The following is a 21,526-nucleotide window of genomic DNA, read 5'->3' as shown; positions in this document are numbered from 1 at the left end:
TCAAAACCGATTGTTTAGTCTTTAACGTGTTTCACCAGCTTTTTATAATATCTATTGTTTGCTGTCAATAATTCTCTCTGAAATGTATCAGTGTAGACATTGTGTAGTGTAAACTGTCGGGCCTTCAGAAGAGGAGTTATCACGTATACGTTGGGGTGCATATGTTCTTCTCTTAAGTGCGGACCAGAATCAGCTTGTTTAGTGTATAAACAAGTTTTTTAATACAATAATAAGCAACTAGGGCCAAAATATTGAAATCTACATTTTTGGATTCATAGATATACTTTCATATCTTGTGTATAGGGTATGATACATGAGACATGTTATATTTTTTTTCTTTTCCTTTTAGAAAACTGATTTGAGAACAGTCATGGATGTGAAATGGTTTTGCTTCTGTTGTAGATATATGAAACCAACTTGGTTTAAATGAGGCCCCGTCTGGCATTTCTGCGCACGAGTTCGCTCGGAAAAAAAGAAGAAAACTCAGAGAAAACAAACAAAGCTTTTATGTGGCCGAGTGACTTCTCCAGTAGAAATTGAGGGTTGAATCTTCCCAACCAACCCAACTTCGACCCAATTGTTATTTTCTTTATAAGAACACTTTAAATATTTGTATAAGGGTGTATGGTCACTCCCTTGTGAATGGCTTTGAATCAAATCTATGTGTATGCATCAAATCTATTTTTACTTGATATTTGCTCCCTGTTATGATGCTAAAAGCTATGAAATCAAGTTGGCACTTTGTAAGCATATATTGAGCCTTATAACTTATATCAATACAACATGCGTTCGGGCACCTCTCACATCCTCATAACTGTATGTCTGGGCAGTGAACTAAATATAAAGATAAGCGTCCAAGACTCTGTTTATTAGCAGGATGGGGGGACCTTAACTCACTCAGAACAATGGGAAGTTCACCGGCTTGGGCATTAATTGCCAGCGAGGGAAATGTCAGGTGCTTTTAGCTGTTGTCAGAGATGGTGGATGTGAAAAATGGTGAGGTGGGGGCACTGAAAGCTCCATTCAAATGGCTTATGAAACAGAGGCATCTAATTACTGCACTACTCTCTCAACGCCCACCTTCCCCTGCCACAGCTACTGCTAGGAAGGATGAATACAGTGGGAGTTATATTCGCTTTACATATAGTGAGAAAGCAGTCAGTCAACAAATGACTGTTCTCTGCACAGAGAGGCAACACCTCTGAGTGCTTTCTCTTTGGCTTGCCAGGAAGAGGCAGTGGTATATGCCATTATCCTACAACATCAACACAATGTCAATTGATAAGCAATTAATTAATATAACAAATACTGGTCATTTAATTTCCTAACACAAGTTTAAGTGCAAACATAGTGCAATATAAAAAAAAAGAAGAAGAGTCCACAGCCGCTTGATCAGCTCTGTGAAGCTCTTCTTAATTTAGGGACTGCATTGTGCGGAGGTTGCATCTGAAATCCAATTGGGTCACAGCGGTGTGACCAGGCTGTCCCATTTCAAAGGCTCCTTCAAATGCGTCCTTCCAACCCAGACAAACAAAGGGTCCAAAGGGTGGATCCTTCCTGGCACAACCTATCCCACGATTAATTGCTCTTCAGTTACAAACCATTTTTCAAAGGGTAATGCAGCCGGCAAGCAACGAGATGTCTGATGCTTGAGTATCAGCCTTCACATTAAAAGTTACTTGTTGTGTCCAGTTTCAGTTATGTTGCTAAGTAACAGCAATAAGGGCGAGAAGAGCTGGTGATGTCGAACATGGAAAGCCTCTGTAGACTAGACATGAGTTTGGCCTTCATGGTCACAGCCTGTGAAGAAGGTGGTCTGCGTAGGCCGAGTCGACCGTAGACCGAAGGAAGTAGCCCCTGAACTGAGACACTGCTAAAGTGGTACACATTTTAGTTTAGCATGTTAGCATGCTACCATTTGCTTAGTTGAAGTAAACTCAAACATTATGATATGACACTATAATGGGTGCTTCATGTTTGTGGCAGTTCTGTTCTTACTCTTCAGAAAAGACTGATTTGCTCCTCATGCTCTCAGTGTCCTTGAAAACTCTAAGCAGTCCGTCAAATGCCTTTAACTCATAGTAGCTTCTGTCGTGCTGCTCTCCCTTATTGATTAAGAGCTGCTGAGGTGTTTGTCCTTCAGCAGGTTCCTCTCTGAAGAGGGTTTCTGAAACTCTGTTCGAGTGACTGCAGCAGCTTCGGTCACCTCCCTGACCAAAGCTCAGTCCTGGCGGTTCCAAACGTCTTCCATTTCATGATGTCATTGAGTATAAAGAATAATAAAATTGGTGGTGTATGAAGGAGCCAAACCAGTTCAAGCTTCATACTTTTTGTAAAATATGGACAGATTCATTTTAGAACAATTGTAGCTCCATTGTTGCTGTCAGATTATGTGGCTCAGAGAAACAGAGATTCATGGAAAAATCCATGTCATGTATTATTAGTCGAGCTGAATCAGCAAGAGATATTTCAGTCCTGTTGCCATTTAGTTATTACACATGCAGTATTGACTGCATTCATAGTTGGAATCATTGACTGTTACAGGGGCGGCAGATACACAATGTGTGTCACTGTATTGATAGATAAATAGCGATGTTTTGCATTTGGAAAACTATTTAAAACCTGAAATTGTAATGGAGAAGCTGGATGATAATGTTCCTATACCCAAAGGGTACAAGGGTTCACTAAATACTTAAATAAGTATGAAATATTATATTAAAATATCTATAATTGTATAAAGTTTGTGGGTATTTGCAATTAGGGTGTTAACTACATCGCTGGTTTTAAAGCAGTGGAAGGATATTAAAACTTAGAGATGCATGTTGCCTAATGGGATCCACTACACATGTGGCTGGTTTGATACAAGTGACAGTTTGAGAAAGTGTTTTCAAACTTACCAGGTGGAACTGAATGACTTTGCTGGAGGTTTGAATAAATACAGATCTAGGGATGTCTCTGTTGTTAGCATCAGCAATCAGTTCAGAATAGCAGGTGGATATGATTTAGACAGCAATTTGTTTAATGCAATAATAATAATAATAATAATAATAATAATAATAATAATAATAATAATAATAATAATAATAATAATAATAATAATAATAATCTTTTTTGACCTGGGGTTTGGTTTCCAGCAACACTTGAGAAAAATATATTTTTCTGTTTTGTATTTTTTATTTCTTTGCTGAAACTAGCTGCCTGCTTTGTCTAGCAACAATCATGAGAGACTGCCTGGTCTCTTATTTTCAATTTAAGAATGAACTAAATTGAATTGTCGGCCCCATAGAACTAAGAGGTACATCACAGTTAGTAATAATTCACTGTAGGTCTGCAAGCAACATTTTTCACATTTCACACAGTGATGTGATTCATTGTTATTGCAAAAATAAATGATAATTTTTGGAGCTTTAAAAAAGCAAGACATCTGGCAGAAAGGAATTTGCCTCTTAGTCTCTTTTCCTGTTATGTGTGACTCCGTTTGTCTGAATGCTTTTATCAATGCAGGCTTCCAGAGAGTTTGCATTTTGTACTGTTATCGTAAGTCTTTGAATTTTGAGAGTTTGGAAAACAGCACAATGATGTGTTCATTTGTGGTCTGCAGTAACTCTATATGTTGAGAGTACTTCCCACCTCTAGACTGCCTCCTGTTTCCTGGAGATTGTGTTCTTTATATTTGGACTTTTGCATCCAGCCGTGTGAGCTGTTGGATAAGAAGACACAGGTGGATCTGCTGGTGAGTCGGTGCGAGGTTTGACTCGGAGAGGGAGTGGATTAATGTTGTCTTAAGATAAAACCTCACCCGCCCACATACTTAATTTAAATCCAAAATAAGGCCTGTCTTTAAACAAGCCTCTGTTTGATCTCTTTAAGAGGAAGAGCTACTGTCTCTGGGAGGTCTGTTCATTAAGATGGACATTTATTGCTTCAGGTTATAAGAAGTTCAAGGTTGCGGATGTTCTCTACTTTTTTATCCACCTCTGAATAAGAATGTACAGAGCCCAGAGGGATGGCTGAAGAAGAACAAAATGTGTATTTCAAACGCTAATTTGACTGAAGTGATTACTGCCTGCAGTTAATACTGCCTGTCCTTGTTCTGTCTTATTCCAGTCCATGTAATGAATATTATTCCTTTAGTTTAGTGAATTTTAACATCCTCAAATGTCACTAATGCATAACCTTCAAAAATTTTAGTTTGAAGATTTATTTCAAAAGCTCCAAGGATGACTTTTTGAATCCTTAAAATCTTCTGTAAAATAGCATGAAATTGTCCACAAGACAATTCATGAATACAAAAAAGAAAGATTATGATCAGGGTGCACAACACATCATATGCCATCACTGGCAAGCATCATGACAACTGTCGAGAACAGGTGTGGAAGATTGAACCGTCGCAGAGAAATAAACAGCAAAGAACACTGCATGAAATGTACAGTTTTTTCCCTCTTACCTGCAATGAAAAAAACAGACGTATGTTTGATACCAGGGTCATCATCTTCATCATCATCATCATCATCGTCATCATCATCATCGTCACCATCATCATCATCATCATCATCATCATCATCATCATCATCGTCATCATCATCATCATCGTCATCATCATCATCATCATCATCATCATCATCATCATCATCATCATCATCATCACTATAGACCTCCATCACATTAGAGAGGTGATTGTGGTATGATTGTGCTTCTTCTTCTTTTGATCTCGCTTCGTGCTGGATCTTTAATTTTCTGAATCTCAATGCTCTGATCACAACAAGCCTGGACACCAATCAGAGGCTGCACGCATCAATTTTTATGAATCATCACATAGACATCTCACAGAAAGTGATTGTTTTACAATATTTTCAAACTACAAAAATACTGAACACTAAAGTATTTTTATACAAACTCTGAATACATTTTCATCAAACCTATCAAATACAAATTACAAAATACTATTTTGTATTTCAAATAAGTATTTTAAATACACGTATCATAAACACTGCCCATCCCTGCTTATTTCTTGTACCATTATGCCCTGTGCATGTATCAGTAAAACGTTGAGCAAAAACAAAAGCAACAAAAACTGGAACATACAGAGGCTGCACTATAAAATCCTTCTGAGAAGTTTGTGAACAAATCTGTTTGTGTGTGGGGGAGAGAGGGATAAAGAGAGGAAGAGTGATAACACATGTAATCTGACTGTAACCACCCTCTGCTATCTAATAGGTATTAGAGTCTTCCCTCCCCACTGACAACATTGACATGTAGGCCTATGATGTAATGCACTCAACCAAAATAATGCACTCCCTCCACTCCTTTGATCTGCATAGAATAACGAATATGTCAATATGTTTCAGAAAAAAAAGATAAAGATAAAATACCATTAATTTTTTCTTATGGTTGCTAACTCGAAAATGTCTCTTGGGCAACATCTGTTCGACATGACACAACTTACGAGACCTTAAACATGCTCGTTTTATATCTGACATCATGTGTGACACATATACCAACGTTTCCTTTTGTTTCCTTTCGTATTGTTTGGAGTGTCTCAAATGTATTTGAAGTACATGTGAGCGATGCATGTCGGAGCCTACTGGTGGATGTTGGGGTGGTGGAGGGGCTGAAGCAACTGGCAGCAATACTGACGCAGCAGCGGGGCAACCAAAGGGAGTGATGGGACATTTTCTCTGTTTAAATAGACCACCTAATAAGGTGGGTGTGTATTACAGATGATTGTTGAGAGTGAGGTATGTCACATGGTGTTTGTCACATGATTGGAGCAGCGCAGCTCGAGTTGGCTGCCTGAACTAGCTCGCAGGCGTCGCTCCATTAATGTCAAGGCCTTAAAATATAAGATGTACATATATATAATGTACAATGTAAAATATAAATAGAGTACATATTCATTCCTTCATGCATTCATTCATATAGCCTGCAAACACAAAATAACCCCTGACCCAAACCCAGCTGTCTCTCTCTCTGTCTCTCTCCCCAGACACTTCTATGTTCCCAGGGCCTGGCGTGAGGACAAGCCCCACCTGCCCTGCCCTCGACCCTAAGTCTGTAGTCTTCAGTTATTTTCTATGGTTTTTTTTACACTTTATTATTATTTATTTGTTTTGCTTTGTCTCCATTTTTTTGCTTTCTCTTTTGAGGTTATTGTCTCTTGTTGTCATGTCTTGTATATGTATGTCTTGTATCCTTCCTGTCCTGTCACCAGTCTTGAACTATTAATAAATACACCAATAAAATGTGTTCATTAATTCCTCAAAAATGATTATCAGTTGTTTCCTGAGGGGCCAAAAATAAATGCCCTCATAATTGTCCACCTTGCACTTACATCAGCACTTAGCTGACGAATTACGTAATGTTTTAATGTTTAATGTTTCTTTTTTATGTTTAATGTTTAACTGTCTGTATGCTACAGCTATACCAATAAACTCATCTTGCCTGACTGTTTTTTACCTTGTACTAAGTATGTAGTATGTCTACTTTCTTTTCTGGTATAAGTCTATATTGTTGGAAAAGTCTGGACTGATGGAGGGATGTTAAAATGTACACTTCTCAGCTTATCTTTTGTTCAAAATAAAAACATTAAAAAAACATCACAGTGGATCAGCAAATGGGAGACATTGGGGGGCTGCAGGGTTTCCATGGGTCTTGAGGGTACAATGCTGACATGCTGAGAAATCCAGTCATTTATGTAATGTTTGTGTTAAACATCATTGACCCACACCTCCTCGGGGTGGCTGTGTTTCATCTTCATACAGTCAGGGGGCCTGTCTCCTCAGCAGCACCCTGGTGTGGAGGGGATGTTTCCTGGGACTCTCATTATACGAATGGTCCAGACAGAGGGAGCTCATTACTGCTATGATGAGGAAGACAACTCTGGGCCCCTATAAATAGCTATTTAAAAATAGCCATGGGCTACAGTTATGACAAGGAGTCTCAGGGAGGCATTTGCTATAATGCAGCTTGATCAGCTTAAAGGCTGACAGGCAGACACCTACTGTCATCTGCACCCACATGAACCAACCATCTCCAAGGTGAACAAGTGCATATACACTTTTAAGTTTTCCACATGAATTACACTTTCCCCACAGCAGGGATTCGCCTTTGGTTCAGGAAATTGTGAAAAAAACACTTCAAAATCTGAAATTGCATTGGTTTGTCGAGTCGTTTAAACTCGTCCTATTCCTGCTTTACTCAACAGTGTATGACATCAGCCAGTGCCAGAAATAATCATTTAAATGAGGGTGAATAGTGTTGTCAGTTTCTAAGCAACACACACACACACACACACCTGCGTCATTTCCTACACACAAAGGGTCCGGGAGCTCTCACTCCAGCTCGCTCAGCCAGTTGCGCACAGAGGAGGCTCCGCTGTAGAGACCTGACAGACGCGGGAGTTGGTCTCGTGGGCAGAATAAACACAGTGCAGGTCACGTGTTGTTGTACGCTAACGGTATATCATTAACAATAATTAAGAGAGCTTCCCACGGAGTTTGACCCGCCGGGTGGATTCCGCACAGGACATTATTTGAATCGCGGAGGCTCGTCCCAGTGAAGACAGCGCGGGCACGCTTTTGTGGTTCATGGAATAAAAGACAACAGGACAGAAGGACCAGTGAGTTAACCAGTGCCAGAGAAAGATGCGCGCATCACCTGGGGGACGGTTTGTTTTCGGCTGATGCAGCGTGTGCAGCGTGGCTCACATCAGCGCCGTTACGCGCACAGATCCCCGGTCACCTGTTGAAGTTGCCCGACGCGCGGTGAGCTGTTGCACGCGTTGCTTTCAAACGGGAGAATCGACTCGAGAGGGCGCCTAACCAAATGCCTGACCCGTCCTCCGGTCTGTATGATGCACTGTCTCCTCGTTATGTTGCAGGATGAGCGCTGATCTGGAGCGCGCGTCGCTCAACACACCCCTGAACTCGGGGGGCTCAGGCGGCCGTGCGCTCTCGGCGAACGTCCGGAGGCTCCACAACGCTCTCAACCTGCTGCTCAGCGACGTGGAGCGGGAGCACTTCATCCACTGCCTCAATGTGTACCACGCCAAGCGCAACGTCTTCGACCTGGTCCAAACTCTCAAAGTGATTCTCAGCACGCCCGGCAAACGACAGCTGCTGCCCATGCTGCGCCTGGTCATCCCGCGGTCCGACCAGCTGCTGTTCGACCAGTACACGTCCGAGGGACTCTACCTGAAGACAGACCTGCTCCCCAGCAACGGCAGCGCGGAGAGCTTTGGGGACGAGGGTGACTCGGCTCTGCAAAACTATGTCACTTCCATCCAGGAGCAGCCCCTCACCTTGGGCTGCCCGGACGGGTTCAGCGCCGCGGCGGAGCTGTCGGCTTCCATGGCCCCGCAGTTCCTCGAGGGCACCTTTGGAGATGTGCGCAAAGTGACCCTGACGCGCTCCCGGAGCCACGAGGGCCTGGGCTTTAGCATCCGCGGGGGGTCGGAGCACGGCGTGGGGATCTACGTGTCCCTCGTGGAGCCTGGCTCATCGGCCGAGAGAGAAGGACTGAGGATCGGGGACCAGATCGTGACCGTGAACGACATGATGTTCAGCAATGTCTCTCACGTAGACGCGGTGAAGGTAGGGCTTCATATGTGCGCGCGAGTGAGTTGTTGCTGTAATCGTATAGTTTTGTTCTAAAAAGGCCACACGATATAATCTCCATGAGACGAAGAATCCCCTCAGAGTGCGTGAGCCTGTTAGATTTTACGCATGCGTTCCGGATGTAAACACTGTATATGCTTCAGGCACAGAGAACGTTACTACAAAGGAAATGTAGTGCTGGCCTACAAACAGCGCTGCTTTCTCCCACTGCAAACGCCTCTAGTCCAGCTAGTTCCCTTTTATTCATTCTTCTACACCACTTGGCCATGGCTTAATGCTCTGTGACTGCTGGCGCCATGAACCAACATGAACCCTTATGTTCACTCTGTTGCTTTTTCTCACAACCAAAACCCCAAATGTTGTTCCCTTTTTCATGCCATAGACTCAGGGATGCCTGTGAGATTTAGAGTCTACTTTTCATTATGGTGTAGTCGGTACAATTCTTTTCAATTAATCAATTAAGTGTTAAGTTGTTCTGTCTAAAAAAGTTCACAGTGAAAATAGTGCTTGTTAGTTTTCTCCATCCCCATGTGACCACTTCTGATGTGTTGTTGCTTTGCCAACAGGCCAAAAGCCAAAGTTATATAATATATACCCTCACATCTGTGAAGCTGGAACCAGCAAAGGCTTTGGGCTTTTTTCCCCAAATGACTACAGCGATTAATAGTTTGTTAAAACTTTGAATTTTCTTTGCTTGGCTAGTTTAAATCATTGTTGCTATAATGATACTAATCAACAATCATAATCTATAATGAGATTCATTCTAAAGGAACAACATGGGGACTTTCCAGCTGCTGAGGAAACTTCAATGAACAGACAGCCTGCAAGATAAAGGTTATATTATAGTGAGTAGCCTTTTCCACATTCTGTACTGGAAGTGCAGTATTACATGTGAGGGGGTCTGACATACAATTAAAGGGTCAGTTGAACCAAATTGAGTTAGCAATAATTTCACATATAGTTTTAATTGGTCCGCAGGTTATATCTTCTCTCTCTCTGGCCTCTGACCTCTGACCTCTGCCTCCACCCGAAAACAGGTTGATAGAATTCCATTTGTGCTGCACATAGCATTGAAAAATGGCGTTTAATTACAGCAATTAGTCTTTCCACAGACAATGTGATTACTTGTGAGAAAACTTTTAAATAGAGACAAAGCCTCGGTATAAAGTGCACATCTCAACGCTTTGGCAAATCGAATAGAGTGAGAAAGTATGTTTTTTACATGGGGCCACACTAGCCCCAGATTCCATACAGTTTTCATGTCAACACGATCAGATCCTCTAGTGCAGTCATTCCCAAAGTGTGGGCCGCGGCCCCCTGGTGGGCCGTGAAGCCACTGCAGGTGGGCCCTGAGAGGTCATCAGAAAATAAATAGATACAAAAGTTTCAGATTTGTAAGTAAGCGTTGATTACCACAAAAAAGTTATGATTGATTTAAAAAAAAAAAAAAAAAAAAATCATCACAGGTAATGAAACAAAGACATGAGATATAAATTCCACGTTGTTCTTATTTTATCTGACCTATATAGCAGGTGTCATTGTTTTTGCTGACCGTCACATTAACACTTGAACGCATCGTTAGGGGGGGAATCATAGGTGAGGGAGAACTTGAGGGAGAACCTCGAGCCTATTTTAAAAATACGCCGAGAGAGCATCGGAGCCAGCTACGCGGCAACATCCCCCCTCTCATTGGTTGGGTGAGTTACAGGTGACACGATGTCCCTTTGCACGATATGTCAATATCAAGTATATCGAGATAAACTGCTTGAAGTGAAGTCAGACTTGAGGAATTCCAGTGTTAATGTCAGTTTATGGACATGTGATAGCAAGCGTTTTTTTTTTTTTGGGGGGGGCCTTAAACGCCTTAAGTATATTTGGTTACGCCTCAAATGTGTTTTTCTTCTCCCTGATATTCTTGTTGTGCTCTGTTATACAAACAGCAAGAATATATTTTTAACAATCCACTATTTGCAGTAACTTGCAAATTGTTACGCTTAAATGTGGATGTTATTGGATTTGCACTGCATATGCCTACGTTCATATACAATTATTTTAGCTATAAAATGAATAATATGTTTGGTAATAGATGATTATATCCCTGTGTGTGGATCATATAGTTGTGATTAAAGGTGTGGATGGGCCGCACAAATTTTTCAGTTTTCAAATTGGGCCGCGACATTCTTAAGTTTGGGAACGGCTGCTCTAGTGCATCAGGTTTTTGCTGTGACAGTAAAAGGGGCGGGTCTCTTGGTCATCATGTCTTAGGCCTGAGGTTAATTTAAAGGGATAGGTCACTGAAAAAGGAAAATTCACTCATTATCTAACCACTATGCTGATGGAGGGGTGGGTGAAGTGTTTGAGTCCACAAAAAGCTTTTGGAGTTTCAGGGGTAAACAGTGTTCAATACAATTGAATGTTTTAGCCTAAAAGTCAGCATCGGAAGTGGCGATGCTAGGGGATGTAGCGATGCTAATGGGCACCCCGCGCGTGCCCTTGCGCGAGAGCTGGTGTGCAGTGTGTTCACAGTGTACGCACGCAAATGTAATCGTGGCTCCGAGGAGGATATCAGAGGACATTTAGGCTAAAAACATGGAGTAAATGACGCCGTTTTGAATGTTGGGGCTTACGTACACAGGACCAGTATTGATCACCAGTTACCCAAATTGTATTAGATTTGGCTGCAACATTGTTTACCCCTCAAACTCTAAAAGTGTTTTGTGGACTCCAACACTTCACCCACGCCTCCATTGGCATAGTGGTGAGTAGATGATGAGTGAATTTAAATTTTTCCGGTGAACTATTCCTTTAAATTGCAATAACAACAATCACATCGGCATCACCTAACCAGTTCTTCATCTCACTCGCTCACTGTGGCTTCATCTCATTTCCTTAATGGAATATTGAAAATAGATCCACTGACCTTATTTTGACGTTTATTTTCAATTCATGCATCAAACAGGCATTTAGGGTGCTTTCACACCTACCTTGTTCGGTCTGGACCATCAGACCTTTCACTTTAGTCCAAACTAAAATAACAGTTGTGGAAGGTGCCTCGGACATTTCCTGGACCAATGACAAAAAGAGGTGGTGATTCTAGTTTTGATATAAATGATGCCAAATTGGATGTGAAGTTAGTTCATGTTTACATTGGAAAATTAATGTTGTACAACAGCACTATCACTGTGTTCTTAAGAGATGAGAGCGGGTCACCCACTAACCAGAAGCTCGGCTGTTTGATCCCGGTTTACCCCATTCTGGTCCTGAAGTGTCCTTGGGCAAGGCACTGAAACCCAAATTGCCCCTGATGCCTGTTTCGACCGAGTGTGATTTACAAGTAAAAGAGAAAGTGCTGCACATGCACTGTATAAAAGTGTGTGTGAATGGGTGAATGTAAAACTGTTCTGTAAAACACTGAGTGGTCATCAGGGCTAGAAAAGCGAAAAGTGCCACTCTAGACAATGAGATCCCAAAATGCATTTACAATCTCTTGCCTTAATTTTGTGCATAAAAAATCTGAGTGTGCATGTTAAATGTGATTTACATTAATCATGTGACTAAAACATCTGCTTCACCTCAGATCTGGGTCAAGTGAAGAAATACATTAATACATGAAGCAAACAGAAATGTCATAAGACATCATGTTGTGTCCTCTAGTTCTGTCAAGGAGAATTTTGCCCAATAGTCACATAACAGTGGCAGATTGAAATGCACATGAATTCACTTTTTTTTCATTTGCAATCTTTCTGGAAATTTGTTGTGCACTTAAATGTGTAGTACATTTGGATGGAAACCTGGCTAATGTGTAACCCCATGTGCACAACAGCTTACTTGTGCTTTATCAGGCCAGTGGGAAATAATGTTTATAAAGATCTTACAGAACAGATTAGACAAAGGTCTCAAGAAGCAAAATAAATCTGTTCCTCAGTTGTTTAACAATATCCCTGATGATGTTCTGTTTTATTGTCCCAGACATTAATGTTTTATTTGCCGCATGCATTTGTCTGTCTGACTGCAGGGCTTTTTTATGACCTTGCAAGCTTTTATCCCTGAGTCAGACTTTAATATACTCCACCTACAGCAATTTCCAAACAGAAACAACACTTTTGCGGAGGCTGAATAGCTCAGGCCTTGGGCAGTGTCTTATTTAGGAGCAAATAAAGAGGCTTTTCACCTGCCTGTACAAGGACTTTAGAATTAGTCCAACATGGGGGGGAAGAAAAAAGCTTAACAGCTCTTTTTATTTGCTAATGTGTTACAGCTTATTTTGTTCAGCCTATCAGATAAATGGGAACGTCTGGATATTTGCGACCTCTGATCCAGGCCCTAGCTCCAGGTTCAGCACACTCCAGCACCAGAGGACACTCACCAAGAGAAACAGACCTTAGAGATGGGAATTACGACTCTCTGAAGGCTGGACCTTGTGTCTCTGGTCCTTTCTTAGTGCCACCACTCTCTTTCTTATTGGCTGGAGACTGAATTCAAACAGGTTGACTGAGTGATGAAATGAAACCATTGCTGTGATTTTGTTGCCTGAAAACAAGACCAATCAGCAGCGCAGTGTCAGTGTATGACCTCTAACTACTGAAACCACGAATCAACATTTTTACATTTCTGTTTGACTTTGAGTTAAAAACACTTGAGTCAATATGATAATTTAATTTTTGAATTTACAATGACAGCATGACAAAACCATTTCTTATTTGCGGATTAAACAACATGATTACACATGGTAAAGAGTGAGCTGTGGAGATTGCCCTGCGTATCTTTTTAGCAGAATAATTCCCTAATAATTCCCTAATTCCCCTTGCTTCCAGTCTTAATGCTAACCTAGGCCCACTCTGCCCTGTCTATAGCTCCTACATAACACACAGACATGTATTAATGCCGATGTCACACTCAGAAAGAGAGCACATATTTTATTTCTCCAAATGTGTGAAAACTGTGAAAACGACAACATGATTTAGGGTGATGTTAAACCGTTTCTTTTTGCCGTTGACAAATGAAGACAATATTGTTGAGTCTTATTGCAAACAAATAATCTATGTTTACTGCTTATCCATAATTATAGTTCCTCTGGGACGAGTGTGCTGCTCCCTGTCAGGCTTCTTTAATATTCAGATGTAAACACAGCTAATATTTCCAGCTCCTGCTCAAGGCGGGGGCTCTCGCCCTGTCTACAGCACTGCTCCCACCATGTGCCCAGTGATTCATTACAGTTCTTAATGAAGCTGCTTCCGTGTAAGGCCTGCTGCACCAGGGGCCTCCGCTTGTCTGGCACGTGACTTCAAAGGTGTTTACCAGCAGGGTGGTAAAGGCCAGAGAGGTAGCTGCTTACACAGAGGACCTCATTTGTGAAGATAAATCTATTTATTCTAGATTTAGTCAGGCAATTCTGCACTTTATAAATTAATGAGCTGACTTGCCCCTGAGCACAGCAAGAACAAGTTGGACTTTATTTAAAGTGGTGTATCAGGATAGCTCAATATTTTGGAAAGTTAAAATTGGAGAGGTATGTAAATTCTCTTGATATTTATCAACTGGGTCCGGTTTTAAATTTTGAGTCAATTTTGGATGAATTCAGTGACTGTGACACAATGTCCTCTTTCTTTCTATTTGTCACAAGTTTGAAAATACCATGGTGGCCCCTCCCCTTCTGCTATATGTAACATAGCAAGTATAAAAATATGAATCAAAACAAAGCAATACAAATGACTGTTTTGTCACATTTAATAAAGATTTTGCACCACTGCAATATTAGAAACAAAAAATGTTCTGGACGTCATGTAGATATTTAATATGGAACTAAACTGAAGTATTTAACCAAACCAACACTGCAGAGTGTGAGACACATGCAGTTGAACAGTTAGAGAATGATAGCAGCATATCTGAAGCTATAAGATGGATTGCCATTAAGTTTTGCTACATCTCCTAAAGTAAATATGTTGCTTATCTATTTACTATTTAGTTTATATCACCCTGAGCAGGGTATTGTTCTCACCCCCTGTCTGTGGATGGATACAAATTTGTTACAACTCATAAGCAGCAACATAACGAAAACAATTAACAAAACACTGAACGGTCTGAAAATCGACCAGACCTCCGACTGTTCTGTTACACAACTGTTACACTGAATTAACAGAAGGTTAAGGAGACCCCGAGGGTCGACACGCAACAACATTTCACAAACCCCAGACTACATTTCATACATAACTGACAGACCTTATCAAAACAGAATGCAACACACAGTCACATACACACACAGGCACAGTTGATTTACAGGATCCATTTCTAGCTCACTAAAAAGGGACCTGAGAGGCGTGAAAGAAGAATCTGACAACACAAAACAATTCTGTTTATCATCAACGTCTTATATTGTCTTTTTCCTGGAAACAAGCAGCAGATGGATTTTCTACCTAATAAGAACTTAAAACTGTGACTGAAAATATCCAGTTTATTAGCATCAGGTATATCAGTGTCATACCTCAGTAACAAAGCGCCTGTTGGGTCGTCTGACTGTCGGGACTGCATCTGAAATAGATTTCAGATTTCACACATTACAACTGTACGGCATAAAATGGACCTGTGGAACATCTACCTTGCCCTGCTGTGTGAAGCAAGTATTTAATAAAGAGAGACATGATCTGAAACGGGCTCGGGGAGAACTTGACCTGACTGGAGAGTGAACACCAACACTGGCAGTTGTAATATGTACTATAAACTCATGCATGTAAAGTCAGAGGAAGTAGTTCCAAAGATAATTTGTTTAAATGCTCAAAAGACTTGTTTATTAAATTATTAATTTCATTTCCCGCAACAATAACACATTCTGTTGTGTAACTGCAGATGACAATTGTGCTGCAGATTAACAGAAAATCATGATATTCTTCCTAATATATTATCTGTCAATCAAAATCCAATAGTAAAATTTGTAATTTAACCTCATTCATTTCTTACAGTGGCTGCTAATGTTACCAAACGTGGTAGCACACAATCACAGCTGATAGTGAACATGCTTGGATCCGATTTCCTGTGATGGCTGCTCCAACAGCCTCACTCCGAACCAGACGGCATCTTGATTTGATTTATTTACCTGGTTTATTTACCTGGTTTATTTATTTGAAGCAAAACACTCAAAAAGCACAAACAGACCCACTTGTGATGACCATGTCTGCTTGAGGTCTTCAGTGTGTTTGAGGTCTTTAGTCCATTGTCTACTGGAAACTACTCCTTCTCCATGGCCAGTGTGGTCAGAGATCTGTCTACGCTCTTGCTTGCCTCACACATGCCCTTTCTTCTTCTTCTTCTTCTTCCCTTCTTTTCTCTTGCTCGCTCCATTTCTTTTTTATCACTCTCACCAGCCTCCTCACTTCCCTTGCCAAAGTTGTTGTTGTGTATTCCTTTTAGAAACTCTGACAGAATATTAACCCTGGAGACTGCACAGAGGAATGTGCGTCAACAAAATCCATCCTCACTGCCTCACATTTAAAATGGGAGTAGATATTCATGGGACATTCAGTGATGTTTGCTCTGCAGAGAGAGCATCGATCTGTGTCTATTTATACGTATGTGTGAAATTAGGATTCTGGGAGCTGAGGCCCACTGTGTCCCCCACTGAAGCTCAGCAGCAAATAATGAATAAAATAAAAAAAAGTCGGGAGAAGCACTGGGGTGTTTTACAAAGAGACAGTGAGAATTCAATTAATTAAAGTAGTTTGCTGTTTAGGAAATCAGTCTGAATGGACTGAGAGAATTAGTTTTGTCTAAAGTTGGCATTTTGTTCACATATTTTAAACAATTAAAGTTATATCTGTTAATGTAGACTTGGCAGATTTTATTAACCTATTCAAGTTTTCACTTCGTTACACCACTGTTAACACAACCAGTGTTGGAGACCCTCCGAATAAAGGCCAGGCCAGCAAACCAGGCACAACACATTTTCTGTTTCATAATAATCATTTTAAGTGTTTAGTGTTACATGAGACAAAACAGTATGTGGGAAAATTATGTAAAACAAACAAACAAACAAATAAACAAACAAACACACAAACAACACTGCTTTGTGTGAATTTAGTTTTTCTGCCTGGTATTCATCTTGATTTCTTTTCTTTCTGATCCACTGCTTGGAGGAGTGCACATATAGTTGCTGCACTTGTAGCTTACTGGCTTACTTACCTCACGGAGCGTCAGACACAATGTCCGATGATGAAATCTACATAATGTGGACAAGTGCATTGTAATCGTTTTACACTTAGCCTAAAGCTTGGGCTGCTGATTTGTATCAACTGAAATGAAACATTCACATCTGCTCTATAGATCACTCGTCATTTGTTCTCCACAAAAAAAAGAAAGCATCATAAACCATAAGGGTGAAATTTATATTTTACATTTATTGGTTTAATGATTGCACATTTTGAAATCGTTCAATGAAATAATTCAGACAGGCTGCCTGTGTAAGTACACAGAGAACTAATTCCCACCCAGTCAGCAGCCGTGACAGCAAACAACAACCCACTTTAGCTTCCCTGCTTAAGTCAGCTTCCAATCTTACTAACGTATACACATCTTTTCCTGCGCTTTAGTTTGTTGAACGAGCTGCCAAACAGTCACTGGGGAGAGTTTAATATACATAGTATAATATAAGTGCTGCTGCAGCACATTAGATAACATATTAATATATTTGTATAGCACTTCTGTCCATTAGACACTGGTGCTGCCCTCACGCTTCAGAATCCCTGCTAAGAATGTGCAAGACACAAGTTTGTGGATACTGTCCGTTGTCCCTGATATGATAACGCTGCTGTCATTAAATTAAAAACAACCGTCTCATTTGGCTGAGACAAAAAGGATCCATCCATTATCTGCTGTCGTCATGAAATACTTTAATCTCACAACATTTTCTTCTTTTATGATCCCCGCCTGTTTACTTTACCTACATATAGTGCTTATACTGTATCTACATGTATATCATGAGCTTCTCTTTACCTTATCAACAGATTTAGTAAATGTTCCAACTTATAAATATCGAAAAGCAATAAAAATACTAATTGAACCCAGATGTAATGGCTACAATGCTTCATTGTTAATACACAGTGTTTTTGATGAACTATGAAAAAAGGGGTAGGACTCAATTAGAATGCATTTCTTCTTTCTTCTTTTCGGACATGATCTATTAATTTTTTTAACATTTGTTCATAAAGATCACTTATCTGCTCTGCCTTTTTCTTACTTTGTCATATAGATTTTTTTAATTAAAAATAATAATCAAACCTAAACCTAAACCTTGTTCTATTCCATGACCAACTCTGCAATTATACAATGAAAATGCTCTGTGATGTTTAAATAGTCCATTTGCTGGAGCGACTGTGTATAGTATCATAATAACATTGCACGGATACTGTACTCTAAATAATACAGAGACAAACATGCATTATGGTAAGCTGCCCTTATCAAGTGTATTTCACTTGGGCAGTCTGCAGGGACTATTTCCTCCGATGATCCGTTGACCACATCACTCTTCCTCGACAGCACAGGCGAGGTCCTGTGAGATGTGTTGTCATTTTGAATAAAAGCTCGTCAGTGGAGCACTGCTCTGGCACAAGTACAATACAACAGAGCATCCATGTTAAATGGCCGTTGAAACGTCACGCTAATACTGTTGTGAAAATCAGCATGCCTGGCAGACTTAAAGTGGTACAGATGTTTGTGGGATTTCATGCCAGCCATCTCCTTGAAGCTGATCCTCGAGACGTGGAGATGCACTGGGCGTTTGGCAAGAAATACTGGTGGGAAGGGGAACATGGGATTTACTGCTTTTAATGAATTAACTGGCATTCACATCCGTTTTAATAAAAGACCCCTGACTACATGAGCATAACAGACAAAGCCAAGGATATAAACCCATCTGAAATTGTTTTATTTTTACCCTGTGCACCAGCGTATAGATGCAAGCAGGGTATTGTTTTCACCCCTGTGTGTGTGTTTTCAGAGTAACACAACAATGCATGGATGGATTTTCACTAAATCTCCAGATGATTAACATTTGGAGCTACTTGGTTAAAGATCAAGTTCAACAATAATATGATCAGAGAAACACATTTTCTACGATATACTGCAAATAATAGAAAGACAATATAAAAATGATATTGATCAGAAAATTATTCACTATTACATTACATTACATTTCATTTAGCTGACGCTTTTATCCAAAGCGACTTACAATAAGTGCATTCAACCATGAGGGTACAAACCCAGAACAACAAGAATCAAGAAAGTACAATTTCTTCAAAAAAGCTAAACTACAAAGTGCTATAAGTAAGTGCCATTTAAGTGCTACTAAATTGTTAGTTTAAAATTTTATTCTAGGTATAGTCGGAAGAGGTGTGTTTTTAGTTTGCGGTGGAAGATGTGTAAACTTTCTGCTGTCCTGATGTCCATGGGGAGCTCGTTCCACCATTTAGGAGCCAGGACAGCAAACAGTCGTGATTTATCGTGACTATCATTTATGTCATTTAGAATTATGTCATTGAATTCAGAAAATCCCAATCAAAAATAAATGTATTTGTTATATTTCTGCATCCTGTAGGACTATAGACATGACATAAAGCTCATATAGATCAAATAATTATTCCGATCGTAGGATTTTTGTCATCATGATGTCACTATGAAGTTGGCAAATGACTCAATCTACAGTGTATTTAGATCATCCGTCATCATCATAAAAGATGCCATGATGAATTCATTATAAATTGGCAACATTAGATGATCAAAAAGTTAGCATTGCCTGATTGGGGTATAGCGCACGTGCAGGATATATCACCCATCTGATGCTTTTCATTGAGAACTTAATCACTTTTTCACTTGTTACCCTATGTGTATTTAGGCAGCAATATATCCAAGCCGTATATTGGCCGTGTAAGTGGTGTGGTTTATGGGATGGCATATTTGGCTTTAACTGTCTAGAATCAAGCGTATTTGAATTTGATATTTCAGAGCAGTGCTGTATGTGTAACTCTGGCCACTGTTTGATTTTATTTTTAAACAATGACTGTTTCATTCTCAATGTGTGTGGGAAAAAAAGGGATTACGTAATCACAACCAAATGACTCCATCAAGCACATTAGGTCTTCAACAAGCCCCCCCCCCCCTTCTGCCTCAGGTTGGTCCGTGGTGATATTTCAGTAGGTGAGGTTATCTTTTGCTGTCAACTTGATAGAGCCAACGTGACATGAGCGCTTGTTGGTAGGACAAACCTCGCTGACTGCTCACGGCTCCCGTGGCTGCTTTTCCCTGTCAAAACTCCACTGCTGGATGCTGCTGTTGTCAAGTGTCCTTGAACGCAGCTCTCCATTTTTCAAAGCACATATTCTAGGTAACAGGCGTCAGTGTGTGGGAGAAGCAAATGGGAATCGGCTCCCTGATGTGGAGGAGCAGCCTGACATGTAGCTACAGTGAAGCAGAGAGCGGAACAGCTGTCACAATATTGTGTGTGTGTGTGTGTGTGTGTGTGTGTGTGTGTGTGTGTGTGTGTGTGTGTGTGTGTGTGTGTGTGTGTGTGTGTGTGTGTGTGTGTGTGTGTGCGTGCGTGCGTGTGTGTGTGTGTGTGTGAGAGAGAGATTAAGAGACAGACTTTAGATGTGTGGATGTGAATACAAGTTTGTGTTTGTCCAATAAATGTTTGTTTACATGCATTTGCATATGCATGTGTTCATGAATGTGTTGTGTTTACACAAGCACAGTAAATACTACATGTGTTATTTTTTTCTGTGGGTGGGTGTTATTTTTTTTAAACATTTGTTTTAATTTAGTCTTACATTTTGTGTCTTTGTTAGTTTTTATAATTTCAACAATCATACAATCATATTTACCACACCCAGGTCTTACTTGACTAAATGTCTGTCCATTTTACTCTCCATGTGTCATGTGTCCCCCGACATTCTAGACCTATAGCAGAATAACTAAGAGCAGGTCTAAGGAAAGCCTGGACCAGCTCTAACTATAAGCGTTATCGTAAAGGAAGGTTTTAAGCCGACTCTGAAACGTACAGATGGTGTCTGCCTCCCGAACTGAAAGTGGGAGATGATTCCACAGGAGAGGAGCATGATAGCTGAAAGCTCTGGCTCCTACTCTACTTTTTAGAGACTTTATGGACAACAAGTATACTAAGTGCAGTGCTCTATACTGGGTTGATGTGGTACTATGAGCTCTTTAAGGTATGATGGTGCCATAATATTAAGGGCCTTGTCGGTGAGGATTCTAAATTCAACAGGAGCTCAGTGTAGTGAAGCTAATACGGGAGAGGTTTGATCTCTTTCCCTGTTTCTTGTTAGTTCATTTTGGACGAGCTGCAGAGTCTTTAAAGACTCACTGCTGGAGCATGATAATAGGGAATTATAATAATCAAGTCTGGATGTAATGACAGTCACTGTACTGTCGAATGACGTTGGTGCTGTCTCATCATCGTCTTATCTTAGTCATGAAAAAAAAGGTCGTTGACAACACATTTACTTTTAATGAACAGAATTATCACTGCTGTGGGGTAGAATTAGTTTTTGCCTGAAACAGTCAGATGCATCCACTCACGCTGAAGTCACTTTCAGTCCACATGGGATACATTTTCAATGCGTACACCTAGTAGTCCATCATATTTGTTGTGTTTTGTGTACATACATACATCTTCATCCTAAAGATAGAGAGACAGAGGCAGTGGTACTGTGCCATGTAAACACCTCTTTAGGCTGTTTCCACGGCCCAATGGAGTTCCAGGCTCCCCTGAAGTCTCTGTTCTCAGGTTCAGATCTGTCAGGGTGGAGTCTGCTGTTGTTGCTCAATGATGGTTGATTCCAAGTATAGCAACACTGCTACAAGTGCAGTATTCACACAGCACTACATATTAGGGAAAATGGAGGATATGT

General features: G+C 40.5%; 1 protein-coding gene across 3 annotated transcripts in view; it reads left to right on the top strand.

Moving 5' to 3' along the window:
- The first annotated feature begins 7,280 nt into the window (after positions 1-7,280).
- whrnb (whirlin b) overlaps positions 7,281-21,526 on the top strand; it is a 99,798-nt gene continuing 85,552 nt past the window's right edge. The window contains exon 1 of one of the 3 annotated variants that reach the window (XM_034595742.1): positions 7,281-8,591. In XM_034595742.1, coding sequence (XP_034451633.1) covers positions 7,881-8,591 — 711 coding nt within the window. In that variant the 5' untranslated portion in view covers positions 7,281-7,880. The remainder of the gene's footprint in view (positions 8,592-21,526) is intronic. The other 2 variants (XM_034595740.1, XM_034595741.1) reach the window with 2 other exon arrangements.

Source organism: Hippoglossus hippoglossus, chromosome 9 (assembly GCF_009819705.1).
Source record: "Hippoglossus hippoglossus isolate fHipHip1 chromosome 9, fHipHip1.pri, whole genome shotgun sequence".
Lineage (NCBI taxonomy): Eukaryota > Metazoa > Chordata > Actinopteri > Pleuronectiformes > Pleuronectidae > Hippoglossus > Hippoglossus hippoglossus.
Note: the sequence above shows the minus strand (reverse complement) of the source record. Positions and strands in the feature narration are given on the sequence as shown.